Source organism: Dermacentor variabilis, chromosome 3 (genome assembly GCF_050947875.1).
Source record: "Dermacentor variabilis isolate Ectoservices chromosome 3, ASM5094787v1, whole genome shotgun sequence".
Classification (NCBI taxonomy): domain Eukaryota; kingdom Metazoa; phylum Arthropoda; class Arachnida; order Ixodida; family Ixodidae; genus Dermacentor; species Dermacentor variabilis.
The window spans coordinates 196,588,958-196,604,375 of NC_134570.1; the positions used below are offsets into that span (position 1 = coordinate 196,588,958).

At 45.0% G+C, this 15,418-nt stretch overlaps 1 protein-coding gene across 1 annotated transcript in view; it reads left to right on the forward strand.

The window, feature by feature from the left end:
* Positions 1-15,418, forward strand: part of LOC142576586 (fatty acid synthase-like) — a 285,463-nt gene that overhangs the window by 152,816 nt on the left and 117,229 nt on the right. The window contains exon 16 of the mRNA XM_075686771.1: positions 9,561-9,715. Coding sequence (XP_075542886.1) covers positions 9,561-9,715 — 155 coding nt within the window. The remainder of the gene's footprint in view (positions 1-9,560; positions 9,716-15,418) is intronic.

Sequence of the window (15,418 nt, forward strand, 5' to 3'; positions counted from 1 at the left end):
GAAGTGTGCTGAAGTTTCTCATTTTGCACAGTAAAGAACACATGCTATAAGATTAACAGACTAAAGTTGTTTAGAGCTTGATATCACAGCAACTGCAAGAATCAGAATAAAAATGCGAGATTCAATTGTATGGTATCTGCCTACAAGCAATGTTACCAACAAGCTAACAGCTTGAACGGAACACAAAAAGGAATAGCGACACTTGCCATCGAAAATCGATCCTGTGAGAAAAACGAAACAACGCGAACATGCCAAAATTCAAAATATCAAATATAATAATAGGTACGTAAAATATAGTAATGGTGCCATAATTATTAGAACCATAAAACGAAAAAACAATAAACTGAAGTATCGTACAGAATACCAAAGCAAGGAAATGTATGTAACAAGTGAGCACCACTGCAATGCAGAGTATGATGACAATGGGTAACGCTGCATAACTAAAACAATCTTAGTACCGTAGCACACGAGAAATGGATGTGCAAGTTTTATCATTATAAACTTCTATAACCCTGAAAATTAACTGGAATGCACAGGAATGTATCACTCCCGCAAAAACGGGCACAAGCTCGTAATAAATCATTTCCAAACACATGAATACATTAGTACACTTCGGACACATCTCCAGTCTCCTAAAATAAATAAAAATTGGCCCCACAATCCTGGCCCTGTGAAACTGAACGTCCAGCGAAGCTGCTTAATACAACCACGACGATTGCTGCGGGGCTACGCAATGCTTTGCTGCTTTACAATGTTGGTAATCTTGACAGCACGCCGCGGCGCGTACGGTGCTGCAACAACACTGAAATCAGCTGCTAGGCTGGTTATTTTATGTACGCAAGGATAGAGACGTCCCTTCCCACGTTGCAAGTTGCCATCGCCGCAGCAGCTAGCGCACCAGTGATCGCTACCGGGAAAGGTATGCCGCGAGCGCTACGTGCTTCGTATTCTTACCACGCGCCCCTTCTCATCAATTATATGGATCGGATGCTTGTTTTGCGCTTGTTCTTTATTGAAAGGTACGTTATTGTCTATCATGTATCCTTGATTCCAAAAAATGTACACACTGTGCGCTTAACTTTGCTGAAGCCTCTGCCTTACGGGGGTACCAGCCATTGCTTTCGGCCCTGCACTGCCACCGCGATCAGCCCACATTTTTGGAAACGGACAGAAACACAAAAATGCTGACCAACTAGGGGCTAACAGCTTCGCTGTAAAAAGCACTCTGAATGACAAAAGGCTTTCACACATGTAGAACTGTGCAAATGCTTTACCAGTTCACCCCCACTTTCACATCGGAAAATATTTGGAACACAGTCCAGGCAGAGTTCCATTGAAGAACAGCTTGGGAGGAGACCACTTTGTACTCTAAAGTTTTGCTGGCAATGTCACTGCCGTGCATGCCGGTACTTGAAATGTTTTCAATGTTGACACACTCGCTGCCCTGGACATGTATGCCCAGATATTTGCACTGGTGTTCGATTTCGTCGAAGTGGACACGAAATTTTGCACTACGCTGGTAGTTGAAATGGTTTGAATGCAGATGCAGTGGCTTCACCAGAACAACTTGCCCACATACCACCGCTGGCACATGTATCCACTCACTGTTCACTTGGTAGCACTGAACTTTAAGTGTTCTCTCTCGGTGTGCTTGTCAGATAAGTGTGCAGGACTCACACTCAAATTTTTGCAGCATTTAAAGAAACATATAGCAGCACACTTAAGATACAATGTGAAAAATATGCTACATTTTATGACTTATGAAAGTGGCATGAGCACAAAATGTGCAATTATATCACTGTAGCCAGATCATAAAAGTAAACATAACCAGTGGTAACTATAAAAATGTATTGCGGCAATTGTTTTGAACAGCCTGTTCAATGAAATGGGCACATAATATATGGATTCCACATTAAGTATAATACTAAGCATTTAAACTTTGTCATGACAATGTCAATTGCGTTCACTCGCCCTTGCAGTGTTAGCAATCTGATTGCTTGAATTTCCTAAACAATTTGGGGGACGTTTAAAGCAGATTAGGGAAGGTGCCGCAATGTATATTCACATATTCTCCCTCCCTTTGACCAGCGCCACTGTGTTGATGCTAGTGGACAGAATAAGAACGATCAGTTGGCACATTGCAACGAAGCAAGGATTAAAGCCGCTGTGTACTTAAAGTATGATCCCGTTTTATGTCACATGCCACCTAGTTACTAACATTCAAGACATTGCGCTAAGTTACCAAGCATTAGTCAAATATTCATGCACAAATGCAAATGTCATGCAGTTATACTCTGTAGACCCATGCATAAACTTATCAATGCCAGAAACTCTAAGAGACAACAGAAAATTTGAAACTGGTACGCCGGCTGCGTCTTGGTACTGCAATTACGAAACACTTCTTGTACAGAATAAAACGTGTCTCTAGTCCGCAGTGTTCTTGTGGCCATCTAGACGAAGATGTGCATCATTTTCTTCTCAAGTGCTCGAAATACGATACACAAAGAACGGTACTGTAAGCTAATTTGTTTATATTAGACAGAAGACCATTGACTCTAAAAAAGATAATGGGCCCATGGCCAACTGGGAGCCTTCAAAAAAGAGCGCTTCTTGCTCTGAAAAAGTTTTTAGAGGACACCAATATTTTGGGAAAATATTAAGTATTGGATGATCCGAATACGCTAAATGAGTTACATAAACGTTGTTCGTGGTTCATAGTTGGTTCATGTGGTGATCGCAACTTTTACGCAAAATGTATAATTCTGTCCTGTACTTGGAGTGTATTACAAGTGTTGTGTGCTTTGGCTGTTCAAAACATCGGACTTTTTATATGCGTACGTGGACGGAACTAATGCACAGAACATTGCGAATCATGTACTGTTGGACTGCATATCTTTTATTGATCCGGTGTTCTACTGAGTGTTATATTTAGTGCGGCTATTCTCCCATATTGCGCAATTTTTTTTCGTCTGCCAAGTGACAAGGACTAGCCGTTGCCACCACATAAAGGCGCCAACCTCTCCTAACATTCACTTCAATAAAAAAAAAATCACGCACAAACCAATACCGCAATGACATGGTTAAAATTACTGTCCAAAAAGCTATATTACAATAGCACTACGCGGCAAATGCTACGTATTTTTACCCATAAACTTACCTGATGAACTAACGTGCCTAAATGCCTAAATACAGGTTCCTCCGTTTTGCGTAAACTTGGAAAATTTGTTCCACAAGGACCAAGAACAGCAGATGCCCTGTTGCGCGAAGTGCAAGAACAGCGCACAAATCGAAAAAACCGCGCGAGTACTTCCAAACTCACTGCGTGCTCATAGCACACGCGCAAACTCGGCAGGCGGCCGACTAAGTGCCGCGAAGGCCACGCAGCGTAGAGACCCGCACAAGTCACACATAGGAAAAAATAGTGCCCTACTGGACTAACAGAACGTTTGACGCCAAGTGGATTCGCGACTCACGAATTCAGTATCCACTAGTGAGTTACAGAGTATATGCGGTATCCGATCGCTAACTACCAAAACAATAACAACAACAGCGCTCGACGCAGCGGAATATATTGCTATAATTCCGAGGCGCCGAAGAAAACCTAATTCGGCTGTCTCATATTAGACACAAAGTTCCTCGTAAGACCATGGAATACCAGTCACGTGAGATAAAAGGGCCCGAAACACAATCCCAGAAGCTGAATCGCAAGCGATAACAGCACTGTGTGGTTCACGCAATATACTACGACTGCGCTGCAGCCCAATACAATGGCAAGAAAATAGCACAGGCACTTCACCTCAACTCTTGGGCTACCGTACTCGTAATGAACATTAAGGAAGAGCTCGTTTCTCAGTTCTCTTCTCTGCAACATTTTTTTAGAAACAGGCGACTAAAATACCGCAGTGACGGCTGTATAGGGGATATAGGCAAAGTGCGCAGACACAGCAACTCTCGTTTTTCTTCGCATCCTGCAAGACTTCCTAGTTTTACGCATGATGGCGGAACCCCATGCCAAGCAACGAAAAGCAACATTTAATCTCTAACTTTCATTTTAATACTACTCTTCACGCCTTAATTAAAACGTCAATGAAAAGACGCCTTACATAGCCATAGCGACATGACAGTGAGCATGAAAGGTAATTAATGCCCTCCACATGGGCGCTCTCGAATGAAAAACTCAGCCGCTCACCAAATTCATTATTATTATTATTATTATTATTATTATTATTATTATTATTATTATTATTATTATTATTATTATTATTATTATTATTATTATTATTATTATTATTATCAGCGGCGGCAGCAGCAGCCTGGTCACGCGCACTTCGAGGCAAAGGCTCCTCCCATATTTTTCCAACTACCCCGTCTTGTGCTGAAGGTGATGTTGTCCCTGCAAACTTCTTAATCTCATCCGCCCACCTAACTTTCTGCTGCCCCCTGCTACGCCCCTCCCTTCTCTCGGAATCCAGTCCGCAACCCTTAATAACGATCGGTTATCATCCCTCCTCATTACATGTCCTACCCATGTCCATTTCTTTTTCTTGATTTCAACTAAGATGTCATTACCTCGCGTTTGTTCCCTCTCTCAGTCTGCTCTTTTCTTATCCCTTAACGTTACACCCATCATTGTTCATTCCATAGCTCGTTGCGTCGTCTTCAAATTAAGTAGAGCCCTTTTCGTAAGCCTCCAGGATTCGGCGCCGTAGGCTAGTACTCGTAAGACACAGCTGTTCTACAATTTTCTCTTGAGGGATAATGGCAACCTGCTGTTCATGAACTCGGAATGCCTGCCAAACGCACCCCAGCCCATTATTATTTTTCTGATTATTTCAGTCTCATGATCCCGATCCGCAGTCACTACCTGTCCTAAGTAGATGTATTCCCTTAACACTTCCAGTGCCTCACTACCTATCGTAAACTGCGGTTCTCTTCCGAGACTGTTAAACATTACTTTAGTTTTCTTCAGATTAATTTTTAGACCTACCCTTCTGCTTTGCCTCTCCAGGTCAGTGAGCATGCATTGCAGTTGGTCCCCTGATTTATTAATCAAGGCAATATAATCAGCGAATCGCAAGTTACTAAGGTATTCTCCATTAACTCTTATCCCCAATTCTTCCTAATCCAGGTCTCTGAATACCTCCTGTAAACACGCTGTGAATAGCATTGGAGAGATCGTATCTCCCTGTCTGACGCCTTTTTTATTGGGATTTTGTTGCTATCTTTATGGAGGACTACGGTGGCAGTGGAGTCGCTATAGATATCTTTGAGTATTTTTACATACGGCTCGTCTACACCCTGATTCCGTAATGCCTCCATGACTGCTGAGGTTTCGACTGAATCAAATGCTTTCTCGTAATCAATGAAAGCTGTGTATAAGGGTTGGTTATATTCCGCACACTACTTTATCATCTGATTGATAGTGTGAATATGGTCTATTGCTGAGAAGCCTAACGAAATCTTGCCTGGTCTTTTGGTTGACAGAAGTATAAGGTGATCCTTATTCTATTTGCGATTAGCTTAGTAGATACTTTGTAGGCTACGGACAGTAAGCTGATCGGTCTATAATTTTTCAAGTCTTTGGCGTCCCCTTTCCTATGGATTAAGATTATGACGGCATTCTTCTAAGATTCCGGTACGCTCGAGGTCATGAGGCATTGCGTATACATTGTGGCCATTTTTCTAGAACATTCTGCTCATCATCCTTCAAAAATCTGCTGTTACCTGATCCTCCCCAGCTGCCTTCCCCCGTTCCAAAGCTACCAAGGCTTTCTTTATTTCTTCCGGCGTTACTTGTGGGATATCAAATTCCACTCCTCTAGACTATTCCATTATCGGCGTGGGTTTCACTGATACTGTATAAATCTCTATAGAACTCCTCTGCCACTTGAACTATCTCATCCATGTCAGTAATGATATTGCCGGCTTTGTCTCTCAACGCATCCATCTGATTCTTGCCTATTCCTAGTTTCTTCTTCATGGCTTTTAGTCTGCCTCCCTTCTTGAGAGCATGTTCAAATCTATCCATAATATACTTCCTTATGTCAGCTGTCTTACGCTTGTTGATTAAGTTAGAAGGATCTGCAAGTTCCGTTCTAGCTGTAGGGTTAGAGGCTTTCATACATTGGCGTTTCTTAATCAGATATTTCGTCTCCTGCAATAGCTTAGGAGTATCGTGTCTAACGAAATTACGACCGACTTCTATTGCACACTCCTAATGATGACCATAAGAGTTTCGCTCATTGCTTCAACACTAAGGTCCTCGTCCTGAGTTAAAGTCCAATATCTGTTCCCTAGCTTGACTTGAATTCCTCTATTTTTCCTCTTACCGCTAATTTATTGATCGGCTTCTTATGTACCAGTTTCTTCCGTTCCCTCCTCATGTCTAGGGTTATTCGAGTTCTTACCTTCCTATGGTCACTGCAGCGCACCTTTCCGAGCACGTCAATATCTTCTATGACGCCGGGGTTAGCGCAGAGTATAAGGTCTATTTCATTTCTAGTCTGGCCGTTCGGGATCCTACAATCAATTTCAGCTATCCCGCTTTCGGAAGAAGGTATTCATTATCCGCATATTATTCCGTTCTGAAAGCTCTGCTGATAACTCTCCCCTGCTATTCCTAAAGCGTATGTCATATTTCCCCACTGACTTGTCTCCAGCCTGCTTCTTGATACCCTGGCATTGAAGTCGCCCATCAGTATAGTGTATTTTGTTTTGACTTTACCCATCGCCGATTCCACGTCTTCATAGAAGCTTTCGACTCACTGGTCATCATGACTGGATGTAGGGGCATAGGCCGGTACGACCTTCAATTTGTACCTCTTAATAAGTTTCACAACAAGACCTGCCAACCTCTCGTTAATGTATGGAGTTCCTGTATGCTACAAGCTATATCGTTATTAATCAGGAATCTGACTCCTAGTTCTCGTCTCTCCGCTAAGCCCCTGAAGCACAGGACGTGCCCGCTTTTTAGCACTGTATATGTTTATTTTGTCCTCCTAACCTTACTGAGCCCTTTTATATCCCATTTACTGCTCGCTAATTCCTCCAATAACACTGCTAGACTTGCCTCACTAGATAACGTTCTAACGTTAAACATTGTCAGGTTCAGCTTCCAATGGCGGCTTGTCCGGAGCCAGGGATTCTTAGCACCCTATGCTGCGTCACAGATCTGACCGCCGCTGTTGTCAGTTGCTTCGCAGCTGCTGGGGACTGATGGCCGGGTGTTTGATTGTTGTATTCATATAGGAGGTTGTGACGAAGTACTGCACCCGGGTGGCCAATCCTGCTCTGGTGAGGGAGTGCATTACCGGTTGTGGTTACCGGGATCAGGCCACACTGCAGGCCTCTTTGTGAAATTTTATGAACACGTGGATTTTTTTTAATCCCGTAGAAAATTGCGCGGCACCGGGATTTGGAACACGGTCCTCTTTCATGCAAGGCAGATTCTCTACCTCCACGCCACCGCTGCAACTCCAAATTAAAATCATACAAACAAATCGATGCATACGCAGTGCCAAGTAAGACAACAAAGTACGATATTTGCTTGACAAAGGACAGCGCAACCGATAACAGTGAGAAACACACGACTGACCGAAGGAGCACAATTGCGCAACTATGCACAGGCCGGTTTCACACAGCAACCACGGCAGCCTTGGCCACACGCTTGGTCATGTGACCGATGTGACGACGGTATTGTATCGCCACCTTGCGTAAGGTTGGATTTTATGGGTTCTTGAAGCGCCGCAGTGTGAGCGTTTAGTGTGCACCTCGGGCATGTCAGGCGCATTGTGCGCTTCTGTTTATTGACTGTGAATCATGTCGCGCAGTCAGACGCCGCCCTCTCTGCGTTGTTCTTTCGTGCGCTTGCTCGCTTGCTCGATATCCCACTCCGTCTCAAACAAGAGCAGTCAGCTGGGAGTTTCCACTGGATATTTCGCAGGCCTTTCATTTCCCACTTTTCTTTCGGACGCCGTCAGTGCCGCATCATTGGGGCTGGACGATCGGTGCCAAGGCCATACCGTTGAGTCCCATGAATATTAAGGCGAATAGTTTACTGTGTCCGGCTGTTTCTATGGTTGATAAGAGGTCAGTAGTCGGTCGTATGCATTGCTAATGTGCAAGGAAGATGTTCAATCGCTCTTTTCCTCTCTCGTCAACTATATTTCACTCGCTCTCGCTCGTTCTTTCGTTCGCTCGCTCGTTCGGGCTATTCGTTTGTACTTACATTCATCGACGGTGGTTTCGGCACATTGTTTGTATACACTGTGCTCACAGTATAATTCACCGCAACACTTTCTGCAGAGCACCGTTCCTACTAAAGGCTGTACCAATGTAATCGTTCGGTACCATTGAAAGTGTTGCTCGCTCTTTAACTCGATAACTATATTTATGCGTCATATAGAAAAAGCCTTATAAATACACCGCATAAGAATGCTTACAAAATCGAACAGAATAACAGTTAACATGCTGTCGGAAAAATTTATCTGATTTTGTAAGAAACTTAAAACGTGCAAAATTAATTAGATCATGCACTACGTTGAGTGTGTAGCAGCTCTTTGAACTTTGCTGCGTATCCTGCAGTAGATACGTTCGATGGCAAGTGGTTTCATTGGACGGTAGTGTGTGGCATGAATGAATCTGCAAAATGATGAGAGTGGCATATCGTTCGTTTCACATTTACACCGGTGATAACGACAAAACATTGCCGCAGGGGACGGGGAGAAATCGTCAGAAACAATTGAATGGTGATAAAGTTTACGAAAAAGCAAAAGTAATTGAAATAGAGGATGCGCTGACAGAATCAGCACTAACATGCGCATGGTCCACTGGCTGGCAAGCGCTCCTCTGAAGTCGATGTGGAGCCTTTGTCCGCGTCACAAAGAGCGGCTTCAGTGTTACTGCACTCGCGCACCATTTCTTCGTGGCCTGTTGCGGTGTCAACTTCATTTGCGATCGTTCGACTCTGCTGGCGTGAGGTGAACACCACAAAACGCTTCTTTTTCCTGGCCGAACTCATGCTCATGTAGGGCGAATTTAGCAGCAATTAACGCGACGAGTTCCGCGTGATAAATGGAGAATTCTCCCTCCAAGAACGGCGCCGTCGAAAACCCAGCACCGTAACTGAACAGATACGACCAGTCTTATCAGAACGCTCTCGAAACGTATTCACCCCTAGCTTATAAGCTATCCTGCTTGCGACATTTCCAATGCGTCGACTTTAGTCAAACATCAGCTTGAGACGTTGAATCTGTTAATGAGACGTATTGAAGATTTTGTGTGCTACCTGGGCCTATGTCGAATCTTATAATAGCACCATGGCTTGGGCACGTAAAATTTTATGATTTAATTTAAATGACCTTATCCGAAAACATTGAATCAATGATGTTTACTCTTCGACATACAGATTCCATTTATCTCCGTGTTGTTTAACAAGTGCAATGCGTACGCCGGTAATGTTGCATATGATTTGTGCGGATGCAGCACATGGACATGATCCCGCATAATCGCAAGTGCGGAAAAATCACTGAGCCGTATCACGACTGCGCTTTTTTTTTCAGGTGCATACTCAGCAGAGACATGAATGAGTCAAAAACCATCGTTGACTTCAGTCCAAAAAACCGGTTCTACAACATCTTACTCAAGCAGGACCTTGTAGTGAACGTCTACAGCGACGGACAGTGGGGATCCTTCCGTGATACGAGCTCCACCTTTCGTGAGTGACTAGCGTTCTGCGTTTTTGCTGTTGTGCTAGTACAGACTGAGTACTTGACATTTGTCAATTTTCTTGACGCAGTATAGCGCGATTACTGGAATTAGTGAATAATGTGCCATGCAATACATTAGGTATTTGTTGATATAATTATTATCGCTGTTTCTTAGAAATAAGAGCACTGGCATGATTGGCACATTGATCACGTGCTGAGCGCGTGCTCGTCGTAGTGATCTTATACACTGAAAAAAATTGGGGTGCTAGAAGAGCGTAACAGAATGAGTTAAATGAGAATATGAAAGAATTGAGAGTCTGATGATGTGGGTCTCACTGGGAACATAATCATTTAGCTCGCTACTTCAGTTTATTTTTTGATAATGTGGTAAAAAGTTTAGGGTGAGTGGTATTTGTTATTACGAAGTCACACGAGTCCCAGACCAAACGCGGTTGAATATGCCCTCAGAAGAAAACTCGAAGCCTTATCATTGATGCGTCTTTTGTACCTATGTACAGTGCGCAGCCACTAAATACCATCAAGTTTGTTTATGTTCTGTATCGGCCAGGCGGTATGTTAAGATTGTACCGCGAATGACGTGTGCCTGACCGGCATGCAGCGTTATCTATAAAACTACGCTGCTGCGTGGAATAAAGGGCTTTTTGCGTTGCTGCCACCGAAGCGTCTGTCTGCTGCTTAGAACAGAACAGTTTACAGTTGCTCGGGTGAATATGTGAGTACATACGGCCGTATAGAAGATGAAGAACATTAGCGCCGCACGTTTGATCATCATCATCATCAGTCTGGTTACGCCCACTGCAGAGCAAAGGCCTCTCCCATATTTCTCCATCTGCACCAGTCATGTACTAATTGTGGCCATGTTGTCCCTGCAAACTTCATAATCTCATGCGCCTACCTAACTTTCAGGCGCCCCCTGCTACGCGTCCATTCTCTTGGAATCCAGTCCGTAACGCTTACTGACCCGGTTATCTTCCCTCCTCATTACATGCCCTGCCCATGTCCATTTCCTTTCCTTGATTTCAGCTAAGCTGTCATTACCTCGCCTTTGTTCCTTCACGCAATCTGGTCTCTTCTTATTCCTAAACGTTGCACCCATCATTCTTCTTTCCATAGCTCGTTGCGTCGTCCTCAATTTAAGTAGAACCCTTTTCGTAAGCCTCCAGGTTCTGACCCGTACGTGAGTACTGGTAAGACAAAGCTGGTTATATACTTTTCTCTTGCGGGATAATGGCAACCTGCTGTTAGCGATTTGAGAATCCCTACCAAACGCACCCGAACCCATTCTCATTCTTCTGATTATTTCAGTCTCATGATCCGGATCCGCGGGCACTACCTGTCCTAAGTAGATGTATTCCCTTACCACTTCCAGTGCCTCGCTACCTATCGTAAACTGCGGTTCTCTTCCGAGACTGTTAAACATTACTTTAGTTTTCTGCAGATTAATTTTTAGACCTACTCTTCTGCTTTGCCTCTCCAGGTCAGTGAGCATGCATTGCAATTGGTCCCCTGAGTTACTAAGCAAGGCAATATCATCAGCGAATCGCAGGTTACTTAGGTATTCCCCATTAACTCTTATCCCCAATTCTTCCCAATCCAGTTCTCTGAATAGGATTGGAGTGAATAGCACTGGAGAGATCGAATCTCCCTGCGTGCCGCCTTTCTTTATTGGGATTTTGCTCATTTCTTTATCGAGGACTACGATGGCTGTGGAGCCGCTATATATATATATTTCAGTATTTTTATATACGGCTCGTCTACACCCTGATTGCGTAATGCCTGCATGACTGCTGAGGTTTCGACTGAATCAAACGCTTTCTCGTAATCAATGAAAGCTATATATAAATGTTGGTTATATTCCGCACATTTCTCTATCACCTGATTGATAGTGTGAATATGGTCTATTGTTGAGTAGCCTTTACGGAATCCTGCCTGATCGTTTGATTGACAAAAGTCTGAGATGCTCCTGATTCTATTTGCGATTACCTTAGTAAATACTTTGTAGGCAACGGACAGTAAGCTGATCGGTCCATATTTTTTCAACTCTTTGGCGTCCCCTTTGGCCGCACGTTCACTTAATAGGAAAGGGTTGACTAATAGGAAATAATGATTGAATTAATTTTGTTGGATAACACATCGGAGGGGCAGCTTACGAACAGATATTTTTTTTTAATTTTGCGGAAGTACGTGACTCTTTTTCACCTTCTTTTATTGCGGTAGCAACTATATGGGCAGTCCAAGCGAATTTTCGCTGTCGAGCTACTATGAGGTTCCCTTTATATTTGCGTTTATGATGCTGTATGTCACGTCCTGCTTTATTACATGCGATATATGCAGGCTATGTTGTCATACTATTCTGTCACTAAAGTTACGCATACCATGTCTTAAATTGACATTATTTCTCAGGATTTTGAGAATGGCGTCCTACAAACAAAGTTGTCATGAAACAAAACAACCACAGCACATGCCTTTCATCTTAAAGCTACTTAGACTTTGATATTAAAAGTGTGCAATGATAACTGAGCGGTAACCTATAAGTAATGTAAATATTGTTACGCGAGCAAAGGATTAAGACTGGATACAATTTAGAAAATCTATTTACAAAAGGTAACTGCAGCGCTGGCCCATTCAGCCGACAGGTCGAGAGCCAGAGAGCGTTCGTCCTCTTCGTCGGGGCCCCTACGTTCATTGGCCAGAAGAAACATGCAATATCCATGTATCATTACCCCCGGCGGCAGAATCACCGTCCCGGGTTCGTGTATATATTGGCGATAACACGAGAGTAATATGGCTGAAGGCGTGGGACATGCACAACGTCAGTGGGATTTGGGGCAGATGAGGCACTGGTACTGAGTGGGGCGGTTTCGTACGTAACTGGAGTCATGGCCCGCAGCACGCGATATTGGCCTGTGTACCGCGACAGAAGTTTTTCTGACAGGCCAACGTGACGAGTCGGCGACCACAGGTGTGCAGGAGATCCCGACAAAAAGTGGACGACTCTGCGTTGGCGATCGTACAAGCGCCGTTGCTTGTCTTGAGAGGCGAGGAGACGAGCGTAGGCTAGTTCGCGTACTTGGGCTGCCCTGGTGATGGCCCCAAGTGCATACTCGCCGGTCTCTGCTGCAGCAGATGAAAGGGATGCATCCAGTGGCAATGTGGGTTCTCGGCCGAACAGAAGAAATAATGGGGAATAACCGGCAGTGTTGTGACGCGAAAAATTATATGCAAAAGTTACATAAGCTAGGGGAATGTCCCAATCAGTATGGTCGGACTAGACATACTTTGCAAGCGTGTCTGTTAGGGTTCGATTCACACGCACAGTGAGACCACTAGTCTGTGGATGGGAAGGAGTAGTCAGCTTCTGTTTAGTGTACCAGGACTACAGGATGTCTGCTATAACTTGAGAAAGAAATGTCCGATCATGGTCTTTGAGCAATTGGTGTGCAGCACCATGCTGCAATATCACGTCGCGTAAAAGAAAATCGGTGACATCTGTGTCGCAGCTTGTTGGAAGCGCTCTGGTGATGGCGTAGCGCGTGGCGTAATCTGTCGCCATAGCGATCCACTTGTTGGTAGATGTGCATAGCGAGAAAGGGCCAGGAAAGTCAAAACCAACGCGAGAGAATGGCTCCGAAGGAATCTCGAGTGGTTGAAGGCACCCGGCAGGGAGCGTCGATGGTGTTTTTCGGCACTCGCATTTTTCGCCCGCCGCAACGTATTTGCGGACGGAGTGGGCAAGGCCTGGCCAAAAGAAGCGTCTGCGGATCCGGTCCTAGGTGCGGGAATGTGACCTGCCTTTGGTGAATCGTGAAGTTCTTGGAGATTAGCTGACCGGTGCGCTTAGGGATGGCGAGAAGTGGGGCAGAACCGTAGGGGCGTACATTGTGGCGGTATAACATACCATCCCGGAGAACAAAAAGGTGCACGGACGAATCATAAGGCGAAGATTCCAAGCCATCAGTGATGGCGTGCAAAGTGGCATCATGGCGTTGCTTGTCGGCAATGTGTAGCAGCTGAGAAACGGAGGAAATGCAAGTGTCCGTATGAGGGTCAGGGTCACCGGGGGGTTCGTCCACTGGATACCGTGGAAACAGTCTGCGTTTTGACACAATCGGCCCAACTTGTGCACTACTGTATAGGAACATTCTTGCAACCACAGAGCCCAGCGACCTATCCGGCCGGTCGGATCCTGGAGTGAGGAAAGCCAGCAAAGTGCGTGGTGGTCCGTGATTACAGAGGTGCGTGCCATACAAATAGGGGTAGAGTTCGGAAACTGCCCAGACGAGAGCCAGACATTTACGATCTGTAATCGAATAGATGCGCTCCGCTGCTGTGAGGAGGCGGCCAGCGTATGCGATAACGCGATCGTGACCCTGTTGGCGCTGGGCTAAGGCGGCTCCGATACCGTGACCACTGGCATCGGTACGCACCTCTGTAGGAGAGTACGCGTCAAAGTGGGCCAGTATAGGTGGCGTGGTGAGAATGTTGGTGCGGTGGGCAAACGTGGCAGTTTGAGCGGGGCCCATATTAACGGCACGTATTTCTTCAGAAGGTCAGTAAGAGGTCGGGCAACCGCTGCGAAGTCTTTAACGAAGCGTCGGAAGTAGGAGCAGAGTCTTACAAAACTTCGGACGTCTTTGATAGGCTGTATTTTTTTGGAAGTAGTGGCTTAGCGCGAATAAAACCACGTAAACAAGAAAGACGGACAAGGACAAGCGCTTGTCCTTGGCCGTCTTTCTTGTTTCCGCGGTTTTATTCGCGATGAGCGACTACTTCAAATATTGACAGGGTGGGGTACAGGAAAAGACATTACAGCAGGAAATTTCTCCGGGTCTGGTTGAATACCGGAAGCGTCGACGAGGTGGCCGAGCACTGTAGTCTGCTGCCGACTGAAGTGACACTTCGAGAAGTTTACTTGGAGTCCAGCCTCGCGGAAGACTTGAAGAACAGCTGGGAAGCGCTCAAGGTGTGTCTGAAATGTAGGCGAAAATACGAGAACGTCGTCTAGGTAGCCGCGGCATGTTGACCATTTGAACCCTTGAAGCAAAGAGTCCATCTTACGTTCGAACGTTGCTGGAGCGTTGCATAGAAAGAATGGCACAACTTTGAATTTATACAGACCATCAGGATTGACAAACGCGGTCTTCGTATTTTTATGCGCAGAAATCTGCCAATAACCACACCGTAGTTCTATTGATGAGAAGTAGTTGGCACCGTGGAGACAATCGAGGGCGTCGTCAATGCGAGGCAAGAGGTAAACGTTTTTCTTCGTAACGCGGTTTAGATGACCATAATCTACGCAGAAATACCATGTGCCATCTTTCTTTTTAACAATAACCCCGGACAACGCCCAAGGGCGATACGAAGGTTTAACAATGTCTTTGGCAAGCATCTTGTGCACTTGATCTTGAATAACCTTACGCTCTGAAGCAGAAACTCGATATGGCCGGCGATGAATAGGACTGGAATTACCAGTATTTGTGCGATGGTTAACAATTGACGTCTGGCCCAATTGGCGATTGCTGAGGTCGAATGTGTCGTGGTAGGAAACAAAAAGGCGACACAGAGCTGCTGCTTCTTCAGGCAATGGGTCAGCAGCAATGACAGGACGAAATATTGCGTCAGGGCAAATAGCATCCTGTGGACATGGTGAAGAATATGAGCAGACGTCTACGGAAAACGTCGTGACGTGG